Source organism: Hippichthys cyanospilos, chromosome 8 (assembly GCF_059441005.1).
Source record: "Hippichthys cyanospilos isolate Australia breed blue-spotted pipefish chromosome 8, RoL_Hcya_1.0, whole genome shotgun sequence".
NCBI lineage: Eukaryota > Metazoa > Chordata > Actinopteri > Syngnathiformes > Syngnathidae > Hippichthys > Hippichthys cyanospilos.
The window spans coordinates 869,036-894,314 of record NC_142376.1 but is presented as its reverse complement, the minus strand read 5'-3'; the positions used below and the strand labels follow the sequence as shown (position 1 = coordinate 894,314).

The 25,279-nt window shown below is 49.2% G+C and overlaps 3 protein-coding genes across 6 annotated transcripts in view; 2 read left to right on the top strand and 1 right to left on the bottom strand.

Moving 5' to 3' along the window:
• LOC148419744 (uncharacterized) overlaps positions 1-5,226 on the top strand; it is a 38,133-nt gene extending 32,907 nt beyond the window's left edge. For all 3 annotated transcript variants that reach the window (XM_088422113.1, XM_088422112.1, XM_088422111.1), the window contains one exon: positions 688-5,226. In XM_088422113.1, coding sequence (XP_088278239.1) covers positions 688-3,836 — 3,149 coding nt within the window. In that variant the 3' untranslated portion in view covers positions 3,837-5,226. The remainder of the gene's footprint in view (positions 1-687) is intronic.
• Positions 1-25,279, bottom strand: part of rbm45 (RNA binding motif protein 45) — a 71,276-nt gene that overhangs the window by 41,273 nt on the left and 4,724 nt on the right. The window lies entirely within an intron of this gene.
• zc3h15 (zinc finger CCCH-type containing 15) lies at positions 21,773-25,160 on the top strand. The gene is made up of 10 exons (XM_088422130.1): positions 21,773-22,011; positions 22,790-22,891; positions 22,965-23,076; positions 23,142-23,294; positions 23,360-23,451; positions 23,528-23,710; positions 23,870-23,950; positions 24,019-24,204; positions 24,286-24,421; positions 24,560-25,160. Exons 1-10 carry the CDS (start codon positions 21,937-21,939, stop codon positions 24,715-24,717), a joined length of 1,278 nt encoding a protein of 425 aa, XP_088278256.1. The 5' UTR covers positions 21,773-21,936; the 3' UTR covers positions 24,718-25,160.

Here is a 25,279-nt window from a genome sequence, read left to right as displayed (position 1 = left end):
GAGCCCAAAAGCATCTTTTGCAAAAGAGGGAGCGAGCGCCCAGGTCTTCCGCTCATAAGGCAGACTGAATTATAAGGTGCACCTTCAAAGAATTCTATTATATTATATTATTTCTTTTAAAAGTGTTTTCATAATAATGGAGCATAGAATAGAAGCTACAGTAGCGACTGGGCTTGCGTTATGTATCCACTAGATGGAGCCGCTGCCAATTAAGGTATTATATTTTCGGTCCCCGCAAAATAAAAACCCCCAGTTTATGCGCCGCATAAGGCGCACCGGATTATAAGGCGCACCGGATTATAAAGCGCACGGGATTATAAGGCGCACCGTCAACTTTCAGAAGGCGTTTAGGTGCGCCTTACAGTCTGATCTGTAACATCTGTTTGACGCCGGCGTGGATCCCTCCCTCAGTAAGCAAACAAAGAACAGGCGCGGCGCTGCAAAACGGATCTCCACGAAGCGATCTTCAATGAAAATCAAAGCCAGTTTGAAGTAAGCCTCACATTCATCGGCTCGGCGCCTTTATTTCTCGGCAAGTGCGTCCCACGCTCCCCGATGGCCTGCTGATGTGTGATGAGCAACAAAAGCGCCGCCAGCCTCAGCGGGCCTGACATCATCTCATCCTCTTTTTTTTTTTTTTCTTCCACTCTTCTCGCATGTAAATCTTCTTCTTTCTTCTCCTTCCAGATCCTCAAAGCTCGCTGCTCCTTCCTCTGGACGCGGCGCTGAGGAGCCGACTCGTGAGCGACGCGCGCTGGGCCTACCCGCAACGGAGCGCCAACACCGTTGCGTCCGGCGACATCGCCGGCAAAAGCGGCGAGGCCAGCAAAGGCGGCGCCTTTAACAAGCTCCCGTGGGCCCCCGGTTTCTTAAGCGACACCATTAGAGCCAATAACGTCCCCGCTAACGCCGACGGCAAAGCCTCGCTCGCCGGCAGGGGGCGCCCCGTTTGCTTCTCGCTCCCAAAGAGGAGCTGCGTTCTCCTGCACCAGTCGGCCGCCATCTTCATCCAGGCCGGGCGGAGCTCCCGAGTCGGCCAAAATGCCGCGCAGGAAGCGGGCGGCCAAGTCGGCCAAAAGCGGATCCCCGCTACGCCGCGTCTCCGCGCGGCGGCCGGAGAGCCCGATGACGCCGCGTCTTTACGCCGTGGGACCGAGGCCCGAGCGCGTGCGGGAGGTGGAATGGGAGCGCAAGGCGATGAGGGGAGCGGGACGGGAGCCGCGGGCGTCGGCCTAATCGGGACCGGGGCCCCGGACGCCAGCGGGGTTGGGCCCGGAGCCCGAGTGAGCGCTCCACAAAGCGCCGGAGACGCGCAGGTTAGCGTCGGTGGGACTGCTGGAGCCCGAGTAGGGACCGGAGGCCAAATCGATGTAGGAGGTAGAACAAGCTCCCACAACGGTAAAACCCAAACGGGCGGGAGCGGAGACGAACACGAGGGCGGAAGTGGAACCGATGCCCGAGACGGCGATGATCGCGAGGCGGGAGGTGGTACCGGCGCCCGGGCCTGTAGGGCCGGGACTAAAATGGGGACTGGAGTCCAAGCTACTTGCCAAAGTGAGACAGGAGCCTCTATCGCTGTCGCATCTGGAACTCGAGCGCAGGCTGGACATGGAGCCCGACGGGTCTTGGTTGATGGAGGGACTGCGCTTGAGGACTTTGGCGGATGTGCGGGAGCCAAAGTCGCCAATCAAAATGAGACGGGAGCTCCATACCCAGGTGGACCGACGAACGAAGACGCTTGTGAGAATCGGATCGGGACCCTATTGACTGGTCACGGTGTGACCGCCGTCCAACCCACCGTTGGAGGTGGTCCCACCTCCAGCGGACCAGCAGCACCTCCGCCATCTTTAGAGCCTCAAGTTTCTAGCTGTGAAAGCCCTACCCCTGGAAAGCAACACGGTTTTGGACCGGAGAACCAAGCCAAAGAAAAAAAAACGCCCGGCTCTCCGTCGTGTCCGCCCACGGAACCTTTTTGTCCCGTCCTGAGCCGCGACGGCGGCCGGGTCCTGCTGTGGCCTTCGGAGATGCTCCGCCGCACAAAGACGGCGCCCTCGCTCTCCTACGGCGTCAACCCGCTCCTGTACGACTTCCGAGCGCACGCCGGCGGCCGGCGGGGAGCGGGGGCGGAGATAAAGCCGTCGTCGATCAAACCCAAGCCGGAAAGCGGCGGGGGAGGCGGCGAGGGGAAGTCGGATGAAAACCGGGACGAGAATGAAGGAGGACAGGCGGGAAATCCCCCGCCGCCGGCGGGCCCGGGCAAAAGTGGCGAACGAGTCGAGGCTTTTACGCACGCCGGCGCTTTCAAATCCGGCCGTGTTGGATTGAGGAGGCGGAGGAGGAGGAAAAGGGGAGGGCTGAGGAAGAGGGGAAGAAGGAAAAGAGGAGAGGAGACCAAGAGGAAAGAGCGGAGCGGGAGGGGGATAATAACTGGTCTCCGTCAGATGCTGAGGCTGGAAAGACAGGACGCTAAAACAGAGGAGAGGCGGGAAAAGCGGCTATTAAGTCTTCTCGCGGAGCAACGGCCGCTCAAAGGCGTTGAGAAAAGGCCGAGGGGGGAGGAGCGGGGACGGCTAGGCGAGAGCCGCGCGCTATTATGTCGTCTCTCCGCAAATCGGTGTAATCGGCGGAAGCGGGCGAGCGCGGGTGCCGGCCCGCGCCGGTGCCGGCAATCTTTCCCCGAGTGGGGTCCCGCGCTCACAAAGCCCCTCTGCGGGGGGGCGGCATGCGGCGCCGCGATTAGCCCCGCTATCCGGACGCCACGCTGTCCCGCAATCACAAGCGACCCCGGCGACGCGGACCATCCAGAAAGAGACGGGCCCCGGCGGGGGGACGAGGGACCGCAGAATCAGAGGGAGATAAAAGCTCAGGAGGCGAGCGTGCGCGAGGAGGCGATTAGCGGCGAGGCGTCCCCCCGCAGGGACGCGGCGTGCGAGCGCCAAATCCGTCTCGCGCCGACTCCAGATGCGGAAGCGGCATGCGATGAGGCGATCAGCCCCGTCCCCCTTCCCTTTCGTGGATCGCCGTGCGCCCAAATGACGCAAAGCGAGACGGGCGTCCCTTCGGGATGCGCGGAAGCGGCCCTCGGCCGCAAGAGGAAGTGGACGGAGAGTCCGGAAACCCGTGCGGGGCGGGGACCCGGCGGAGAAGGAAGGCAAAACGGAAAGGTTTTCAGCCTCGCTTTGACGGAAACCAGCCAAGGAAGAGATCAGGGAAGCCGTTTGAGCCCGCCCGGCAGGACGGGCGGCCTACGTCAGGACGCTAAGGACAGCGGCGTCCCCTCCACGGACGGCCGGCTTGTCGCGGCCCGCGGTGATGACATCATCAAAGGTCAACACGGCGGCAAGGAGAGCCATCCGGGCCACTTCTCAGCGGACGGGACGGCGCGCGGCCCGGACGAGGCGGCCGGCGCCGCCTCCCGCGGGCGCCCCCGAAGAGTCGACGGGGACGCCGTAGCGCCTCGCGCCGAGGGCCGGCCGTCGGACAAGGACGAGCGTCGAGAGGGCGTCTCCTCGGGGAAGAGGCCCCGTTTCCCCCGCCGCCTCCCTGCGGGGCTCCTCCCCCCGCAGGCCGCCCTCCTGCTGCCGCCGCCGCCGCCGCCCTTCTCCTTCCATCACGCGGTGGTCCGGCACCACCCGTCCCTGGTGCCCCTGCCCCTCCCGCTGCCCCCCTACCCCCACCTGCTGCCGGCCTTCGCCCCGCACCCCCTGACGCTCAATCCGCCGCCATCTTTCTTGGCCTCGCCGGCCATCCATCTCCTGGACGCGCCGTACCCCCTGGCTGCCGACTTCCACCCAATACTGAGTCAGCAGCGGCCGGCCCTCCTGGCGCCCTTCTAGCTCTTCCTTCTTCTAGCCTTTCCACGGCAGACGGAAGAAAAAGAGAAATGTGCTCATTCCTCACTCGTGAATCCCAAATCCTTCATCCTTCAGTCCCCCAAAATGATTTTTTATGTAACTTACACTGTGTATTCTCGGTATGCATTTCTTGATTTCATTTTGCTGATCGTATCAGTGTCACGCGCTGTCGGAAAGAAGGCCGGCTAAGCCAGAGGTGTCCAAACTATGGCCCGGGGGCCGCCCGCCACCCACGTTTGTGCGGCCCGCGGCATTTACTCAAGACACTTGACATGGCCCGCAACGCTTTTTTACAAAAAGTAATAAATGCTGTGATTGTAGAGACCATGCATCACCTTTTGACTTTTTCTTCAAGAGCTACGTTTTATCGACCTTTTGTAATTGCATGCACGATTGCTATTTTTCTTTCTGCAGCTCTCAAAGAAAAAAATTGGACACCCTTAGCTAAGCGCGACAACAAGTGCCCCCCCCTCCCTCCCAGAGAACATGGAAAATGAATTTTAAAAAACGATGTATATGTATGTAGACTTGCTGGTAAAGTCGTGTTTGTTTGTTTTTTTTAATGAGAAAACAAAACAAGGCGGGCCTAAGTTGAGTCGAGGAAAAACTTGACGTCTGTGTGAGAATTTGCTGAAACGGGAAAAAGCCCAATCCCGTTTTGAGTTTCAAAGCACATCTTCAAACCCTACTTGGAAATGCCTTGTTTAAAAGTTGGCTCTGCGAATGGCTCGCCAGTTTAGCTTCTGTGATTCCGTTTTTGACCCCTGGGGGAAATTTTCACCCAAGTGGGGCTTTATGATGGTTTTGCCAAATAACTTGGAAGCCGGTTCCAAGTATTTCGAGCTTTTAAGCTATCAATTACAATGAAGCAAAAATCATGTGCATATATATCACTAAAAAAGGTAGAACAAGATATGCTGTCATTTCACAGGAAATAGCTGTACCAAAATATGTGAAGAACTGTCGCCCAAATGAAAAAGAGGAATATTTCCCGGTATGAACTTTTTCGGGCGAGCGGCTGATTTGAGAATACGGGCAAATCACGAACGGCGTGGCAGCTCGTTCATCTGCGAGCGTTTCGGAAGCATTTTCACTCACAATTGTAACATATTGTTTAGTGTTTTCATTCATTTACATGTGTGTGAGTCATGTTTGTTTGGATATTAACATGGAGATGGCATACATTGTTTTTTTGTTTTTTGGACATGCTGAAGTTTGTGTGTGTTTTTTTTTTTTTTAATCATTATGGATCATTTGCTTTCTGTTCTGTATGAATCTTTGTTCCTGGCTAGCGCATTTCATTCATGCGAGCGAGGAGAGTTACAATGCGAGGAGGGAAAGACCGACCAATAAAAAAAAAGACATGACTTAACACTGTCTCTGTCCATCTATTTAGCTGGAAGGTGGCAGAAAGATTTATCAAAGCTTCAACATAATCTTTAAAGAACCACACACACACACATTATATATATGTGTGTGTGTGTGTGTATTAAGGCTTTTTTTTAATGGGCAAAAGACAACCATGTATAGTAAGGCTTTTTTTTTCCCCCATGAAAAACAAGTATGCATAGTAAGACTTAATTTCACAAGAAACAACCACGTATAGTAAAGCTTTTTTTTTTTTAAAGAAAAAAAACGCTTCAAATATAGTAAGGATATTTTTTCTCATGAAAAAAAACATGTGTAGTAAGGATTTTTTTCGCAAAAACAAGCATTTATAGTAAGGCTTTTTTTTCTCCTGAAACACGACTTTGTATAATCAGGCTTTTTTTCTCATGAAAAACGATCATGTATAGTAAAGCTTATTTTTTCCAAAAAACAATCAAACAATCATGTAATCAGTAAGGTTTATTTTTATTTTTTGCAAAAAATAAATGAATTAATAAATAAACAAAGCTTTTTTCTCATGAATAACAACCATGTATAGTAAGGCTTTTTTTTCCTCTTGAAAAACGACCATGTATAGTAAGGCTTTTTTTCTGCAAAAACAACAATGTATAATGAGGCTTTTTGTTTTTCCTGGAAAAAAAATACCATGCATTGTAATTTTGTTTTTGTTTTTTTTTCTGGAAAAAATAGTATTGCTTATTGTTGTGATGAAAAGGACAATGAATAGTAGGGCTTTTTTCCTGAAAAAAAACCAAAACATGTTTCGTAAATAGAAGAGGCTTTTATGATAGACTTTGAATCCAGGTAGGGCATCAAATCAGGATTGGGGGTTGAAGCCAAATTAGGCTGATGGTTTGAAATTGTGGGGCGAGGCTTCGCAATCGCGCTTCGAAAGTGGCTCAGGGCTCCAACGGAGCACGGGGCCCCACGCTTGTCGACAGACACAAACGTTCCCCTTTGCCAAGTCCGCGCCTCGCCTCCATTCGTCAAAAGGGAACTCTCATCCGCGTGCCGGTGGAGGGGGGGTGCAAAAATGAAATGTGAAGGAGACGAGAGCAAAGGAGCAGAAAATTAAAAAATCAACCATGAGAAGACGACACATTTGCTTTTTAGTTTTGTTTTTTTGTTTTTTCTCTCGCCTCTTGCGGAAATAAAAGTTGTAGCAAATGTCCAGTGTGCGTGCGCGCGCGTTCATCAAATCAATTTATCGGCGTGGGACGCATTGCGGGAGGCGAGGAAGGAAGGATGCTGGAGAGCTTAAGGTGGGGACGACGGAAGACGGGAAGAGGAGAGGAGCCACAAATGGAAGGAGGGAGGAAGGGAGGAGGAAAGAATCAAGCCCAAGATGGATGTAGGAAGGAAGGAATTTGAGCAAAAGGGGAGGAAGGTAGAAGCAATAGAAAGTGAAAAGAAGGAAAGAAAATAGGAAGTTGGCGAGAAGGAGGGAAAGAAGCGAGGAAGGTAAAAACAAATACAAAGGAAGGAAGAAAAATAGGTAGTTGCAGGGAAGGAAGGAAGAAGGAAAGAAAAGTGGGAGAATACGAGGAAGAGAGCAGAAAATAAAGGAAGATGAGAAAGAAGAAAGAAAGCAAGGAAAATAGGAGAAGTAAGAAGGGAGGGAATGAAGGAAGAGAAGAAGGTGGAAACAAATTGGGAGGACGAAAGGAAGGAAAAGAGGTTGGAGGGAAGGAAGAAAGGGAAGAAGAGAACCAATGGGGAAAGGAAGCCGAGCGGAAGGTTGGAAGCGACAAATGGAGGAAGGAAGGAACGGAGGGAGGGAGGAAGGCAGGCAGGCAGGCAGGCAGGAAGGCATGAAGGAAGGAAGGAAGGAAGGAAGGAAGGAAGGAAGGAAGGAAGGAAGGAAGGAAGGAAGGAAGGAAGGAAGGAAGGAAGGAAAAGACAGGCGACCCGGACGAGCAAAGATGGAAGGAGACCAAGCGTGAGACAGATGCGGCGGCTATCCGGCGAAAGCGCCGGCTAGCCTGTCTGCTAAATTGACGCAAGCTAAATAAATAGAGCCAAAGTGGGTCAGACATCAAAGCTGCCGCAGCTGTCCACGCGCGCGCGCACGCTCGCACACACGCTCGCTTGCTTACTCCAAATTGCTACTTGAACTGTCTGCGCGTCCACACACACACACCCATCCTTACTCCAAATTGCCTCAGTCGTCTGCGCTCTTCGCTTTTTCCTCTTTACTCCTCAGGTGCCCCACACACGCACACACACACACACACACACACACACACACACACACACACACACACACACACACCCAGCTTGTAAATTGCATCGCACGTGGCTGACACAGTAGAGCAAATACGAGCAATCAGACCGTGCGAAGCGAGTGCTGCCGACTCACGCGCACAAAACACACACTTGAGCGTTGCGTTAGCAGGTGAACGCAGCGCAGGTATCGCTAGAGAATGAAAGCTCCGAAAGTGGACTTTTGGCAGCGGGCAAAGGAAAAGACCGTTTGCCGAGCGTCAACCGCTGCACGATTTCCTCGAGACATCATTGCGTTATTTGACAAAAAGACCTTCCAAAACACAATGATACAAACCAAAGTGCTTAAAAAAATCACACACACACGAATTGAAACTATGTTTTTAGACGGATAAGACAAACTACAAGTCGATCTATAGCGAATAAAAAAACCTTTTATGAAGGTCTCATTTAGGGGGGCAAAGCTTCAATTAGCGATTGTTTTTATCATCCAAAACCTGGATCGAAACCAAAACCAAAAGCCAAGACGCTATTCCATACATGTGAATTGTTTGGCCTTAGTGGAAATAAAGGGGAGACATTCTCTTCGTCCTCGATTGATTTTGATTCTGATGAAATGCGAAGAAAGCCTTGACGAAAGCTATTTTTTTTTGGGGGGGGGGGGTTCCGACGAGTCAGCGTGGAGACGGCGGGCCCGCCCGGGCCAGTCGACCGCTCGTTTGGGACGCGCCGAGCATCTACGGAGACGCCGCAGGGAATGAGACGACAGCCCGGCAAGTGACGAGGAAGCGCAAATCGTTACGATCCTGGGAAAGAGGATCACAGCGTGCTATTTTCTGTTGGAGTTGTCATGTCGCCTACAAACGTAATGAATCACGGGCATGATGAGCGTATCGCGGGATGGGACGGAAGACAATAGTGATCGCATGGACTGATAGTGTAATGTCCTACGTCCCCCGCTGAAACTGATTGCTACCTCGCTGTCTCCCCAAAGTGTGGTTTTGTGACTAGAATGGTAGAAAATCTGTAAAGTTGCTCATGTTTGTCCGCTCTCCTCGCGAGTAAATGCTTCTTGTCTTCCTTCTTGGTTTGTCGTTTACTATATATTCTAGGTTGCCTGAACCTGACAGTTAATGGAAACCTTAGCGGCTGCGCTTAACACAACTCTCGCAGTCTGTCACCTGGAAAAAAAACCAATGGCAACACCGCTTGTTAGCCATTTTGGCATAGTTGACCCATTCCTGAAAATGTTGCTCGGATTCTGATGATTGTTTGCCAGATCCTCTTAAGGTGGCACTGCCAGCATCTTCCGTTCTCTTGTGAGTGGCGGACATTTGCTTAGTTTGGCAGCCAAACGCTACCATGGCAACAGCACCCCCCCACACGCACACACACTCACGCATTGCTCCGCTGATTTCTCCCAGTGAAACCATTGACAATCCACACAGGCCTCAGGGCTCATATCTGTGCCTCATCTCACTCCTCTGTTAATATTTACTTCCTCTCGCAGGGGATGTGAGCGTCTTACACACACGCACACACGCAGGCCATTCCACCCAAATGAGAGACATTCAACTAAATGTCCCTGCAGACGACTACAGATGCCTCGCAAAGTGTGTGTGTGTGTTTTAACTGTCTTTACCCTCGTTGTGTGTGTACCCGTGTGTGTGTGTGTGTGTGTGTGTGTGCGCGCGCGCGCACTGATAGCCAGCTGTCCCTTCAGGTAATGTCACGCTTGACAAGACGAGCGAGACAGGGTGAGCGGGAATGGAAAAAAAAACATTTTAGCACTACTTCTTTCATGTTTGCATTAATATTCCGTGTGTGCGTGTAAGCACATGTTTTAAATGTCATTTTTTTTATTTTATTTGCTGCGACGACATTTCTTCTACTTAGAACAGCCCAATACATCTCAAGGGCTGCTATTAATTAAGAAGACAAAAACCGGGCTGGCTATTTATGAAATGTGCCAACGACAGGTGACACACACACACAAACGTGCACGCGCTCATGCACACACGAGGGTTTTTTTTCTGTTGTAGGGGGGACATCACATTGATACAATGCATTTCCTACTTTCTTCATTTGAGCTCACGGGCCACATAGAGGAAAATCGCTTCCCGAGTTGGCTGGCCCAATAAAATCATGGTATATTAGTTATTTCACTTTAAAATAACAACTTCGGATTTATTATTCATTTTTTAAAACCGTCCAAAATAGTCCAAGCACAACATCACTATGAATCATAAAACATGAACATTACTATGGATCAGAAAACAGTTCTTCAAAAACAGTTTTTCATTCAGCTCTTTTTTATACCTTACAATACAAAGTGATCTCGCGGGCCGGATTCAACCCATTTGCGGGCCAGAACCGGCCCAGGTGCCGTATGTTTGACAGCACTGGCCTAAGCCTAACCTCAAAGCGAAATCCAATTCAAACGTATACTGTAAAAGCAAATCTTGACCCTCAAAGAGGCCTGAACTTGCGGGATCCTCCGAAATGGCCCGAGAGGTCTCCAAAAAAGATGATAAAGTCCAGAATTTCGCACCTGAGTCCCACTGGTCCCCTAAAAGATTGTAAACCCCAGAATTTAGGTATCCGCCATGTAGAAAAAAAAACAAAGCTATGCACTGTTTTAAGTCTTGCACGCATGCACAAACACACACGCGCACACACAAAGGAAGTGCACATACAGAACAACTTTTAATCCCCGATAGTTTTGCAGCTGCTAGTGTCCGATAGCCCGCGCGCGAGCGCACACACACACACACACACACACACACACACACACACACACACACACACACACACACACACACACACACTTTGTGTACGTTCAAGAGATAAAAGACTGAAATGTCCCAAAGTAAAAGCTTTTTTATAAGCAGCAGCACTCCAAAAATGTGGATGAAATGTTCATTACATTCGTCACATTACTGCGTGGAAGACGCACCCTTAATTCGGGGGTCGAAGTCGGCTATTTTCTACGTTACCCTGCATGAGACGCACTGGGCGAATTTCCCTTTCGCATTGCGTCCGCCGTCCTTTCCGCATGAAAGGCGTCTCGGGCGCGAACGCCTTTAACCTTGACACCGGGGAATCGCTCGGTCAAGCGGCCGGCTTTACGCCGCTGATCCGGGCCGCCTTGGGGGAGGCCCCGCATCGATCGGGCCCTTCTGCTCGTCAGCTCTTTCGCCACAGCTGGCAAAATTCTTTGGACTGACTCGGCCGGCCCGATACTTTGCGTATCTCTCCATATTCCAGTCGTCTGTAAGCCCAGTTTCAAGTCAAATATATATATATATATATATATATATATATATATATATATATATATATATATATTTTTTTTTTTTTATATCGGCCGCAATATTACTTACAACAGCGGATGTCATAACATGCTAACATTTGCTAGCATTTTATCCACAGTCACAAGTAATTGGATCAACACATTTCCCCGTTTTCTACCCCCAAAAGTACCATTCACTTACAGCGGGATATTTGGCTCATTCATTTCGCCTTGGGATGATTCCCAACACTCCACATCATTCATACAAACTCTACATTCAGCCCTATGCCTTTAAACGCAATTTGCACACATCTAATTAAAAAACAAACAAAGAAACAAAGATGGTTGATCCTGTCCTTTGCGGCCTCGTTCAAACGCAGGATCTTCTCGGGTTTAGTTTGGCAAAAAAGCTTTTCTAACACTGGCGACATTAGCGTCTCGGTCGCTAGCGTTAGCTGTGGCTGCCGTGGGTGCTTTGCATTGATGCGGCAGGCTAAACTTGAGCTCCTTCTTCCAAGTGCGTATCACTCAACCACGGAAAATCAACTTTTTGGAGCTTTTTGCAATGTTGCAATATTAATTTCTCACACTAAAGCGTTACTTTCCGCGTGGATGCGTTTGAAAGAATTTCTTGCTTATTCGGCATTTTCCGTTGGCGCGGAAGCCGGCAAAAGTGCGGAGGTTATTTTAAGAGGGCATCTCCGAGCGTTAAGCGCAATCTTGTCATGGAAAGACGCTTTATTGAGCCCTTGGGAAATTTCCAACAAGCCGATTTGATGCATTATTTATGATTATTATGGTCAGCGGTTGGCGCGATGTGCTCGCGCGTCACATTAGGACCTCAAATAATCACTTGCGTGGGCTCCTGGCGAAGCTCGGAAGGGGAGGGGGCGTGGGGGGGGGCACTTTACTTTGCCGGCCGCCATCTTGCGGGACCGCCAGGCGCTCTTAGCTTTAATGGAAAGCATTAGGAAGGAGTGCGCGGCGCGAGCAACGCCACGGCGACAACTTAAAAGCCCAGGTGGCACGTGTTCGGTCGCCGTGGCGACCGCCCACCTCCATTAACACGCTGGCGAGTCCTTTCAAGGTGCGGCGCTACGCTGACTTTTGTAAAAGCACAAACCAAGGTACCGCTTGAAATACGTTCGAAAATTCAGTCGAAAAGTCGCTCTCGGAGAATGAAAAGTTTCAAGCGCATTTCATCCTGGCCCGTTTTGATTTGAATGCAACTCGTCGCTGTACTTGTTGACCGTGATGGCTGGCGCTGCAAAAATTCATCCATTAATGGACAAGTCAACGACGATCAAATTAATCGGCATCTATTTTAATAATCGGGTAATGGTGTAAATCGTTTTAGCTTGCGGGTCGCATGGCGCGAAATCTATTACCAAGTGGGCCGAACCAAAAAACAAAACAAAAACAAAAAAACTATATATTTATATAACTTTAAAACAACAACTTCAGATTTAGAACTCTTTTTGAATCACAAAACATTACCATTACTATTAATCGTAAAACATTTCAAGTTTTTCATTGAGCTCCTTTTTATATTTTTATACTAGCACAAACTGATCTCATGGGCCGGATTCAACCCGTTTAAGAGCCAGAACAGGCCCGCGTGCCGCAAGTTTGACACCTGTGTCCTTATCATAACCTCAAGAAAATCCAATTCAAATGTATCATCTAAAAGCAAAATCTTGACCCTCAAAAAGTAGGTTGAGCTTGTGGGATCCTCCAAAATGGTCCCTGCAAGCTCAAGGGGTCCCCACAAAGATTGTTAACCCCAGAATTTTGGTCCCAAGTCCAACAGGTCCCCACAAAGATGGTAGAATTTAGGTACGCACTGTTTTAAAGCGCGGGCTGCAAAAAGTGGCCGCCGGGCCGCAAATGGCCCCCGGGCCATAGTTTGGACACCGCTGTCTTAACCCTTTCCTCAACCGTCACAACAGAATGCTTTGCCCTAACCTCAAGCAAAATCCAATTGAAAGCTATCTACCCCTGACCTGCAAAAAGAGCCGTGAACTTGTGGTCCCCGCAAGTCCAAGAGGTCCCCGCAAGACATTCAAACCCAGAATGTGGTCCCCACCGCGTGGCCAAAATCAGGAGCATATACACACGCGGGCTCGGTGTCCTCATTGCCTATTCCTGCAGCCGGCTCTCCGCATCCCGTCGATGGCCGATCGATACGCGGTGATCGATTGACCCTATCGCCATGGCAACCGGCGTTTAGCCGCCCATCGCGGCCCATTCGTTTTCAAAGCCATTAAGGCCTGCGCGTGTGCGAGGGGGGCGGCCCGCAGACGGCCCGGAGTGGCCGTCCCGACTCATTGGCCGCCAGCCCAGTAAAAATGGATCTTTGACGTCTATGGCCGTCGATGGCACCCAACGATTGGGCCGCGTTTATTTTGCGCCTTAGGAGCTCCGGGCCGCTACGAGCCATCTCCCGCGCTTCCCGCTAGACTTTTCAAGTGGATGTACTTGTAAATATGCGGCCGCCGAAATAACTTTGATTCCAAAAGAAATCAAAAACATTTTATACCACTGTCAGAAAGATGTGGAAAAGAATACTTTGCGTAGGTTTAGGGCTACTCAAAAGCTTGAGAAGCGGTGTGTGTGTGCGTGTGTGTGGGTGTGTGTATGACAGGATGGCATATGGCAATCACTGCGTGTAGTGAAATATTGAAAGGCAATGTCAGCAAGAAGGACATACTGTACTGTCCCCGTGTGTGTGCGTTTCATTCCTTACGTCAGTTGTCCGTGCGCAACAGATTTCTTCTCCCCATGACGCACAAACACACACACAAAAAGTGCCAATCATTTTTGGCCAGTTCCATTCCACAATAGGGGGGTGTGCCCCATCCCATACTGATATCGGTCCAATAGCTGACCAAAAAAAAAACAAAAAACACAGTATCCGAAATGTTTGATTTTCGGTTTTATTTGGCTTGTTCCCGCCATATACTAGAGCTGTGAAAATTAAATCTTCAATTGATAATTAACGGGATCTCCAAAAAATTGGCAACTATTTTAATAACTGAGCGATCGCGCGCTAAGCTAACGGCGCTTGAAAGCGTAGGTACCGCCAGCGCCCCATGCCCATCCACGGCCACGAGTTGAGCGTCGGCCCAATTAGCAGCGCAATCGAAAAGATGTCAGAGCGTCCCATCGATTACGCTAACGGACGCGCGGCTCTGCGGCTAACTAACTTGCGCGCCCCCAAAAATGTGGGGAGGAATCAATGTTATGCATGAACAACGTGGCGCTCGTTGATATCAGCGCGCAGAGCTCATTAGCTGCTTCCGCTGTGCCACGGGCCCTCAAGTGCAAATCACGCAAACAAAAACGAAGCAAACGAGAAGTCATTGCAAACAAAAAACGAAAACGCCTTACAAGAGATGTTTTTGTTTGCTTCTTCTTTCTTTCGTGCTTCTTTGCTCTTGCATGTGTCCTTTTCTTGTTTGCTTCTTTTTTCTTGTTGCTGTTTTTTACTTGTGTGCTTGTTTATTATCATGTGCCTCTTTTCTTGCCTCTTTTTTCTTGTTTCTTTTTCTTGCACGCATCTTTTCTTGTTTGCTTTTGTACTTGCGTGTATCCATTTTTGTATGCTTCTTTTTCTTGCATGTGTCCTTTTTATTTGCCTTTTTTTTGCATGTGCCTTTTTCTTGTTTGCCTTTTTTCTTTGGTGCTTTTTTGTGCACTTTATTAAGTCTGCTTCTTTTTTCTTTCATGTGTCCTTTTTCTTGTTTCCCTCTTTTTGCTTTTTGTTTGATCGAAAGTGAATATAAGCTCCAAATATTGGTTATCGGCCTCAATGACTACTAATAATTGATCTGGAACCTGGGGGAAAAAAAATGTGTTGGGCCCTCTCCACGAGGAAATGTTCTAAATTGTCAACAAAACCTTATGTCTTCTTTACATGCAAACAAATTTGAGCGAGTAAAAAAGTTTGAAGAAAAAGTTGAGCTTGCAAGATGAAAGGCGGCGCACACGTGAGAGAAGTGTGAAGTCGTGCGCGTGGGGCATCTGGGGGACGCCGATGCCGGATTTGAAACTTTTATGCAACTTCTGAGCTTCCTTTTTTTTTCTTCCCTGGCCCAATGAATAATTGATGTGAGGTCAAGTCAGCGTAAGATTATACAAAGATGCTGATGAACTTGAAACAGAATCCTCAAATAACAACTTTGCAACTTTCTTCAATCCAGATAGGCTGCACTCAAGTCATGCCCAAACGTGGCCACTGGGAGGAGATGGAAAAGAACGCCATTGGGTTAAAAAAAAAAAAAAAAAAAAAAGTCAGTCGCAGAGAGCGCTGTGGATTTACAGCTTTCATTTCACAGCCCAATAAATTTGCGGGCCAAGAATACCGAGACAACCGAGCCAGCAATGGACAAATAGCGCTGATACGAAAAATCGGCGGAACAAAGAAGAATATCGATGGCCTTTGTATTTGAATAAAGGTTGAATTTGAATCAGGTTGTAAAGTTTGCAACCTGGCGGGAGGCGGCTGGTCTGCGCTTAGCGGGGGGGAGCGTCACGCTTTGCACAAGAAAAACTCCCGATACCAGCGGCAACAAGCGAGACAATCCATACGACCGGAAACTTCACATTTGACTTCATTTACTCCGCTTATTTTGTCGCGCTTTGTCTTCTACTGTCTCTAGCTAGCTAGCAAGGTAGAGAGGTACAAATCTATGTATCTATCATGATGACAAGCTATTTTGCTAGCTAGCTAATTGGCTAGCCATTAAGCTAGTTAGCTAGCTATAAATCTAGTCTGCTAGCAAGGTAGAGAAGACATATCCATGTTTCTATCATGATGACAATCTACATTGCTAGCTAGCTAATTATAAAGCCATTAATCTAGCTTGTTAGCTTGTGAGGTAAAAAAAAATCTATCAATCAATCGATTGGCCGCTCAGTCTCGGCCACTATTTGTCTCTTACATTACTCTGACCTTTACGCAACTCTCCAACTAAATACAGAAAAATGTAGGCCAAAAAAAAATAAATAAAAAATAGAACTGCTGTTGCCCGTTTGAGCAAAGTGGCTCCGCTAAGTAGGAGCTCATTTTCTATCCATATTTCATATTCATCACAGCACCGCTAACCTGGCTGACTTTGATAACTCTGCACGCCGCTCCTGACGAGCGCTCCGAGTGTGTGTGTGTGTGTCTGTGTGGTTGACTTTCAGAGCATCTGCTGGGTGGGTGCAGACATGGCAGGGGGGGCACAGGTGGTATATTGTCTAACCCCCCCACCACCAACACCACTCCTCAAACACACACACAGATGCTGACCTTGTACCAAGCCTGGTCTGTCAGCACTCGTCTCCCCCAAACTCCCAGGGCGCACACACACGCAGACACACACTTTGCCATTCTTCCCAACGGGGGTATATGTGTATCACTGGGGATGGGGGGGTCCAAGGCGGGTGGGGATCTGTGCGCGGGGTTACCGATGAATAATGCCGAGGCTAATGAGACAATCGCTGATGGCGACAGAAGCTAAAGGAGTCAGGAAGTTGTTTACGTCCACGAGAAAAAGTCACGACCAAAGAACTTGTGGAAGAAAAAGTGAGGCGGCGCGTCGGCCTAGCGGTTAGCGCGTCCGCCTCGCTGTTACTTTTCCTTGGAGTTCTTTGGTCTCTATTTTGTGAGCATCGGCGAGAAGGTTTTTTTCTGTGACCACTTGCTTTTCAACATCAAACTTGTGACTTGTACCGTATATGGCGTAGGTGTGGAAGTCCAGCAAGCTCTGCAGGAGCTTGAAAATTATCCTAATCATTTGAATCAAGTGTGTCTGATTACCATAATTCCCCAAATAAAGGATGCGCCCTTAATTTTGGGCTCAAATTCCGGGATTTTCTATATTACTGTGTATAAGACACACCAGCAGTTTGGCAACAATGAGAAAACGATAGCAAAACAGAAGTCGTCTTGAAAAACTCGTGCTCATAACTGTAACTGACATATTTGCTGCTGGTCCTGAAGACCTGAAGAGGCGTAGCGGTGTTGTGTTTACATTTTGAGTTTGCGACACCACACAGACGCTGTTTCCGTGGGGGCCTGGACAGCTGGTCCTCCTCCGGCGCTAAAGAGTGACGTCCCGTAAAGCACGGAAATGCACGTGTCTGCGTTTACTTTGCCAATTGGCGTCATTTCAAAGAAATGCACACATATTGATTGAGCCCACATCAACGCGCCACCGCGAGAGCACAAACGTTTTGCTCCCGTGGACGAGTCGTCGACAATAATATGGATTGACTCAGCGCATTTTCATCTTTTACACTCGCCGCAGGATGGACACGGCCTGCCTCCACTTACAACGAGATACAGATGGATGGTCGATCAAGATGGATGCTAGTTAGATAGCTAGCTAGGCAGACGTCTATCTAGCTACCTATTTGGAAGGACGGATGATAGTTTGTTAGCGACCTAGATGGCTGGATGATAGCTATTCATAGAAACAGCTAGACAACTAGTTAGATGGCAAGAAACTTAGCTAAGTAGTTACGTAGCTCGCGCGATGGAATTGATGGATGCGCGCGAGCTAGGTAGCTAGGTGGCCATCTAACTAGCTAACTAACTAGCTAGCTAGAAGAAAGTGGATGATAGTTTGTAAGCTAAGTAGTTGGCTGGATGATAGCTAGCTAGATAGAGAGACAGCTAGACAACTAGCTATTTAGTAAGGAAGTTAACTAAACAGTTAGTTAGCACGATGGATGGATGAATGGATGGATGGATGAATGCCGGGTAGTTAAATAGCCTGCTAGCGAACCATCTACAGTAGCTAGCTACCTATCTAGCTAGTTGGAAGGATGGAAGCTAGTTTGTTATCTAACTAGATGGCTGGATGGTAGCTAGCTAGAGAGACAGCAAGTGAGCGAGAAAGTCTACAAGTGAAGCTGTGACACCCCCAAACTGCACTGCAAAATTTCCACCCTGATCCAAAACAGGAGGTTTTCGGGGGTGCGCAATGAAGTGGCCAACCGAACGCTGGTCATGCCTAATAGCAAGCGAGTGAAGGTGCTTTGCTTTCATGCATTCTTTACAAGTCTGTCATGTAGCGTTAGCCAGCTAGCATCGATAGCGCGCACACACACGCAGACCGGCGTTTCAAAGTGCATTCCTCATTAACCGAGCTTTTTTCCTTTATTTCCTATGTTTTCCCATGGTTTCCTATTGCTCCTCACCCCAGCCCAAAAGTCCCCCCGCCCCCCCGACCCTCGCCTCCTCTGTCAGAGAGCAGATCTGCCTGAATAATTTCTTCCCCCTGGACCAGTGCTGCTCTTTAATTCATGAGCCACAGTGCCAGCCATGCAGCTTCTCCCTGCCAGTGTGTGTGTGTGTGTGTGTGTCCGTCTGTGTGTGTGAGCTGTTGTCACCGGGTTGTATTTGTGTGTCAGCAAGTAAACCAACCCCAAAAAAAGAACGAGTGACAAAGTGTTTGAAGGTGAGCGGCTGAGGTATTTTAAGGTGTTTTAAGGCCCCTGAAACTTTGCGTGTGAAGCTATTGCCACGGAGTTTTGTGTGTGTGTGTGTGTGTGTCAAGTAAAACGACCAAAAACAAAAAAAAAACCCTACTGGCAAATTCGTGTATGTGTATTAGTGTTTATTAGTTTCCACCAGGGGTTTCAAACATGTAGAATGCGGGCCGGTTGTGGCCAACAAACAGGTTTAAGCCGGCCCGTGAGATGATTTCGCAATGTAAAAAATTACCCACATTCTATGCAACGAATGAAAAACTTGAAGTGTTTTATGATTCATGGTAATGTAATGGGGAGCAGCTTGGACACTTTCTGTGTGTGTGTGCATGCGTAAGACTTAAAACACTAAAAGCACTCGTGTTTAATACTTATATTTCAAAATGGCAGGGTTAGCTTGCCGTGTACAGTATGTGCCCCCCAGCCCCTCCCTCCCCAGGCTTTCCACGAGGAGGAATGTTTCACTTGTTTCCAATCGATGCTTTTCTTTGTCTAGCAAATGACGACCGCGGCATCATAAAGCACGTGCAATCCAAACAAGCGGAGGCTCACGCACGCACGCACGCACGCACGCGTTTGCGTATGTTGTAAGTGGCTCCGTCCGTCAGTCCGTCAGTCACAGAGAGCGCTGTGGATTTACAGCTTTCATTTCACAGCCCAATAAATTTGCGGGCGGCATCTCGCATTCACGGCCTCCCAAACAGCCTTTTATTAAGTCCTTCAATCTTTGAGCGTTTGTTCGGACGCCGTGACGGGATTGACGAGCGCTCGCGGGAAACAATGCCGCCGCCCGACGGATCGTTTGCCACAATTAGCTCGCGCTTTCGACTACGCCACCGTATCGCGAGCCACACCGGTCCTTTCGAGAATATATTAACATTTCTATGCAGAGCAAAAAAAAAAAAATTATATATACTGTATATGCTTTAAAATAAAATTGAAATGTGTAACTAATCAAATGTCCCCTGCTAATGGTGATGCAACACTTCCTTTGCGCTCGTTGCGAAAGTCTCGATTTTAAAAAAAAAAGAGGGAAATTTGTGGCGCTTTCATGTCTTAAACACGAGCAGAAGCCAAAGTGCTGGTTGATGCGCAAAAAGTGATGACTCTCTTGCACAGATCAAACAGCGTGCAGTGTGTGTGTGCGTGTGTGGAGCGTGTGCTTGTGCGTACGGCATGGGACAAGGAGGAAAGAAGATTTGAGACTTTGCGTTTGTGGGCGTCATCAATAATGAAAGGCCAGCCGCCGCCGTCTGCATTTTTAATGAGCAGACGTTTAGTTATCCGTCAAGCGGCGACGACGACGACGCTCGCGGCCGACGGCCACGACCGCGAGCGGGCCCGTCGCCCCAAACTTTTCGCTGGCCTGCTATTGTGGCCAGTTCAAGGCACACCTGTGCACTCAGCATGCCGTCCAAGCACAGTTCTAAAATAATGGATAAATGTGGGTATTGGTCTTAGTTTACGTTAGCACTTCATTTTTTAAAGTAAAAATTTACCTTCTGATTACTAACTATTAATTTAGCGTCTGAATAATTTAGTGCCAGTCTGCAAGGTCTGGACATAAAAAAAAAAAATCTTTGGAATTGAATGAGACATTAGAATTGTTTTTGGGATTATCACGAAGGGAAAGGGGTCCAAAAGCAAAGGCGGCGGCCGCGACCCATTTCTCACGCCAATCCAAAGCGTCGGCTTGCCTCGGCGCCGGCGGGCCGTCCGTCCGGCCGGCGGCATGTGGACGCGGGCCACACGTGTCAAAGGCGCCAGATGAAATCGCATTAGCAAATTGAAGGCAAACGTAATGAAATGAAGTCGGCAGCTCAAGCGGTAAAACTCCTGCTGGTCGCCCATGCAGCCCTCCAGCCACAACGCTGACAATCGCACTAAAGCGGGCGGCGTCGTCAAACATACGGCCCGCCGACGGGTTTAACCCCGCCCGCCAGATGAATTTTGTAAAGTATGGAAATGAGCTGAATTTTTTTCAATCGATGAAAACCTCGAAACGTTTTAGTGTACTGTTACCGCACCGCCTCGGATGTGCCAAACACGCTCGTCCCACGAGCCAGGCAGCGGAGCGTTTGCTCCTTTTCTTACACTTAACCGAGCTTTGTGTACATTCAATGTCAAATTGATAACAAAACGAAATCAGCATAAACACGCCACAAATGACTTGTGTAGAAATGAATCGGCATAGATGCTAACGTAAGCCAGCGATTAGCGATTAGTACTCTCTTGGTGCAGCTCAGGTGTGCATGGGCTTTGTCACATGCTACTGGTTAACGCCAAGCACTTCTTGAGCACTGTTACTCATGCTTGGGTCAACAAGTGGCATCTGAAGTGTAATTGCAGTACGCAACACAACCAGCAGATTTACAAGCGATGAAATTTGTTTTAAACGGGTCCTAGTTGCAAATTTGATTTTCAGCCGAGCTGCGGTGTTTAGAAAGGCCCAAGTCCAAGGCACGCGTCGAGCAGTTAAATCCTTCTTGCGGTTCCTAAGAGTTGCTTGTTTGCTATTTGCGTTGATTTGCCGTTCACATCGCAGCTGCCGCTCACGCCCGGAATCTCATCCAAAAAGGCAATAAAGCACATGGCGGCCGTGTCGTAATCAAGCATTGGATAAAAGTGTTAGAGGGGCAATAAAAGACTTTTGTCCACAGGACAGATGGCAGCGCTGGATAACGACCTTCTCGCTCAAATTGCAGTAAAGCACAAAGAGGGCTTTTCTGGGCATGTTAAATGCAGAGCCTTCAACTCGTTTATCTTTCATATTGCATTCATGGAAACTTTTATAGTGTCCCCAAACTCCCTTGATTTGTTTTTAAAGACAACTGTGGGCTTGATTGCCTTCAGCGTGAACTAATCAATGTTTATTGGCTTATTTGTGGACTTGTCAGCGCCAAAACGCACACTGGAAAAACACTGACACCTAGCGCTGAAAAGGGATACTGCAAAGTCTTTGTCGTGGTTTAGGAGTGCAACACTGACATCGAACGCTCAAAACGGAAATTGCAACGTCTTTCAAACGTGCCTGATTTGTTTAGACAGTATACAGTAGTTGTTGAAATTGACCCGGTTTCCTGTACGGCATGCAAATTGTAGTTTTTATTTTATAAACCTCAGTACGGCTGAAAAGTAACATTTTTTAAAATATTTTTGTTGTCAAATTGAATGTGTGGGTGAAGAAAAATGGCACTTATGTTTGGTTTCAATATTTTTTTTGTTTCCGCAAGAATACTTTCACACTTTAATATGAAATAAAAGAAATGAACACAAAAGATCATGAACTATATTGAAAACTTTGGACGCACCCTGATTATTTTAGGTGTTTAAAAAAATCATGCTACATTGATGAAGACGAGAGTGTATGCCTGACCGATATAAAAAAAAAAAAGTGCTAAAAAATGAGACACCAGCCACAAACCTTCGCTGTAATTCTAATGTGCGACACACTATTAGGACTGCGGTAGCGTCGAATTCGTCATAAAATACAATACCCGTCATGCACATTGCAATGACGTCAGAGCGCGTCGACTAACCACGTGTTGTGGGTGGAGCGTCAACGTTGCGGCGCCGCGTTAGCATCAAGTAGCTAATGTGAAGCTGAGAATTAGCTAGCTGGAGGGGAAACAATAATCACGTTTTTTTTTTTTTAAGCTTAGGCTTTGGCAACAACACGCGTCCATTTAAGACAACATGCCCCCGAAGAAGCCGGCTCCGGCCGCGGGCAGTAAGAAAACTCAAGAGAAGAAAAAGGAAAAGATCATTGAGGTATTTTAAAAAAATAATCACGAGTTAGCATGTCGGCATGCGGCTAGTCGATGTAGCTAACGTGCTAGCACGCGAGCCGGATTTTGACATGATTAACAGAATGGACATATTTGCTCATACATGTTTTTATTTTGTAGTTAAAATTACTCGTCGATTTGGTTGTATGACAACAGAGCTAAGCTGTTAAGCTGTCTCGTGGCAACGTTAGCTTGCCAACGTAACCATTAGCCGCCTGCCGTGACGTCATAGTTAGCTATTCTATTACGCTTAAAGTTCCTGACACGTGTCTGTAATGTCAGCTTCTCCAAAACCTGACTAATGTCCCACATTCGATTGGGCGCTCGGTGGTGGCGCGATCGCTCTCCTAATTGGTCACGTCGAACTCACGTGAACCGTGTAATCGAGTATTTTTCTGCATTGACTAATGTCCATGTAGGTCAGGGGTGTCAACCTCATTTTTGTCGTGGGCCACGTTGTAGTGTTGTCAGAGGGCTGCTATGACTTATTTTAAATATGTTCATCACACCGATCGGAGGCCGGCAAAAACGGTTCAAATAAGAAAGGGAGATTGGAAATGTCAAAATGCTTGTCTAGCGAGCAGGTGTCCCATTATTATCCTTAAACAATGACGCCTTTCTCATCCCGAATTTTCTTCCGTACTAGAGACAATATTTTTTCGTAGAGGTTATTGGTAACGGGAATTTTTCGCAAGTAGGCGTATCACTGTAAGGCGTGCATCCAAAACGCGGCAGCCGTCGATGTCCTGTCTGTGTCCCAGGACAAAACGTTTGGCCTGAAGAACAAGAAAGGCGCCAAGCAACAGAAGTTCATCAAGAATGTCACACAGCAAGTCAAATACGGACAGCAAAACGCCCGACAGGTGCGCGGGGGACCATCCCCACCCGCTTTTTCTTTTGGTGTCACAAACGAGGTTAAAGTTGCGATGCGCGCAGGTGGCTCAAGCCGAGGCCGACAAGGCCAACAAAAAGACGGACAAGAAGAAAGAGCTGGATGAGCTCAACGAGCTCTTCAAGCCGGTGGTCGCCGCCCAGAAAGTCAACAAAGGTAACGGAGACAACGCTTTATCCAAACTTGGATAGCGCACCATTTTTTTTTTTTCCCTTCCTCAGGTGTGGACCCCAAGTCGGTGCTGTGCGCCTTCTACAAACAGGGCCAGTGCACCAAAGGAGACAAGTGCAAGTTCAGCCACGACTTGTCCATGGAGAGGAAATGCGAGAAGAGGAGCGTCTACGTGGACGAGCGAGACGAGGAGCTGGAAAAAGGTGAGTGCCGGGGGACGAGCCGAAGGAGGGGCAAGGACGCTCACGAGAGATCCGACGCGGCTCAGACACCATGGAGAACTGGGACGAGAAGAAGCTAGAAGAGGTGGTCAACAAGAAGCACGGCGAGGCCGAGAAGAAGAAATCCAAAACTCAAATTGTAAGATTTGAATCCCTCCGTGGTGGTGACACATTTTCATAAAGGGCATTGAGGAATTTTTCCCGGCGTGCGGCAGGTGTGCAAGTTCTTCCTGGACGCCATCGAGAACAACAAGTACGGCTGGTTCTGGGTGTGCCCGGCGGGGGGCGGCGACTGCATGTACCGCCACGCCCTGCCGCCCGGCTTTGTGCTGAAGAAGGACAAGAAGAAGGAGGAGAAGGACGAGGAGATCTCCATGGAGGAGCTGATCGAGAGCGAGGTGTGTGGCGCCGTCGACTTCCTCCTTTTTCATCAACTTATTCACCGCCGGCCTTGCTGAGCGGCTCCAGAAGTAGTCGGGGGCCAGATCGCTCGAAATGGGGATTCATAAAGTACAGACGAGCCCTTCAAGGCGTGCGTGTTCCCGTCTCGTTTCCAGCGCGCCGCGCTCGGTCCCAGCGTGACCCGCATCACTCTGGAAACCTTCCTGGCCTGGAAGAAGAGGAAAAGGCAGGAGAAGGTGCGAGCGCTTGCCGCTCACTGACCGTCGCCTCCGGGTGGGCGTTGAGACCAAATGGTGCGCGACAGGTGGCCAAAGCCAGGGAGGAAATGGAGAAGAAGAAGGCCGACTTCAAGGCCGGCAAGTCGCTGGCGGTGAGCGGCCGCGAGGTGTTCGAGTTCCGACCCGAGCTGGTGGACGACGACGACGACGAAGCCGACGACACCCGATACGCCGACAAGGGAGACGACGACGACGACGACGAGCAGGAAACGGTAATCGCGGAGCTCGGATTACAAATAAACTGGCTCGGGGTGACTCAAATTGGACGTCCCTCTCGCCTTGTCTGTCTTAAGGCCGAGACCGTGCAGGTCCAGGACATAGACCTGTCCCGCTTCGTTCCTCAAGAAGTGGACAACACGGGAATCACGGTGGCCGCCGTGGACCGCTTCACTTCCGCCACTAAGGGTCACGAGAGAGAGCAGGACAACGGTAAGGAAAGCACACTTCCAAGGGGCAACTCGGGCAAGCCCAAACCTCAATTTGTGTGCAAAGGCCTCGTGATGTTTACCATCAATGGAAAACTCATTTGACTTGAATCAACCTGTTTTTCGGGGGGGCGGCTAACAGAACAACTAAACGGAGCGTGCGGCGGCTCGGAGGCCGAGGGAGGCGGGGACGCCGGAGGAGGGGAAGACGAGGACGTCCCGGTGGACGAGAACTTGTTCACCGGGGAAGATCTGGAGGAGCTGGACGAGGAGCTCAACACGCTGGCGCTGGACGACTGAGCGAGCGGGACGCCGAGACCGCTATGACCACGACGAGGACCCGCCTCCCCGCGGATGCGTGGACACCTCGAGTTTTGATTTCCAAGTCGCAGGGACTCAGTAATGCAAGCCTGATCACGTCATCACCTGACTGCCCCCCCCCCCCCCCCCCCCCCCCCCCTCCCGATTTCCACACTTCTCAAGGGAACGCGGACGGACAAAAAGAATAGCGGTGATTCTGTTCTAAGAAATTCAGCCTGTTCTTGTAAGAAAACGATACAAAAGATGCCCTATGTTATATTTAACCTCCTCCGTCGATTATCTTCATTACGTTGGGATAAGGATGAACGAACGTGGCGCCAAAGGGAGACCCGGATCGACGGCGGCCCGTCGCGAGCACGTGATGTGACTGACAATTGTTCACCGGCGTCATTGAGCGGGAATAAAAATACCGTGCATCCAAATGCTCCGGCTTCATTGGTGACTAGAAATTGCAACTACGTTGACGCGTCGATCTCTGTGAGCCCTGCCGTTGGCCAGCAACCTGTTCAGGCTTTCCCAAATCAGCTGCAACCCGCACGAG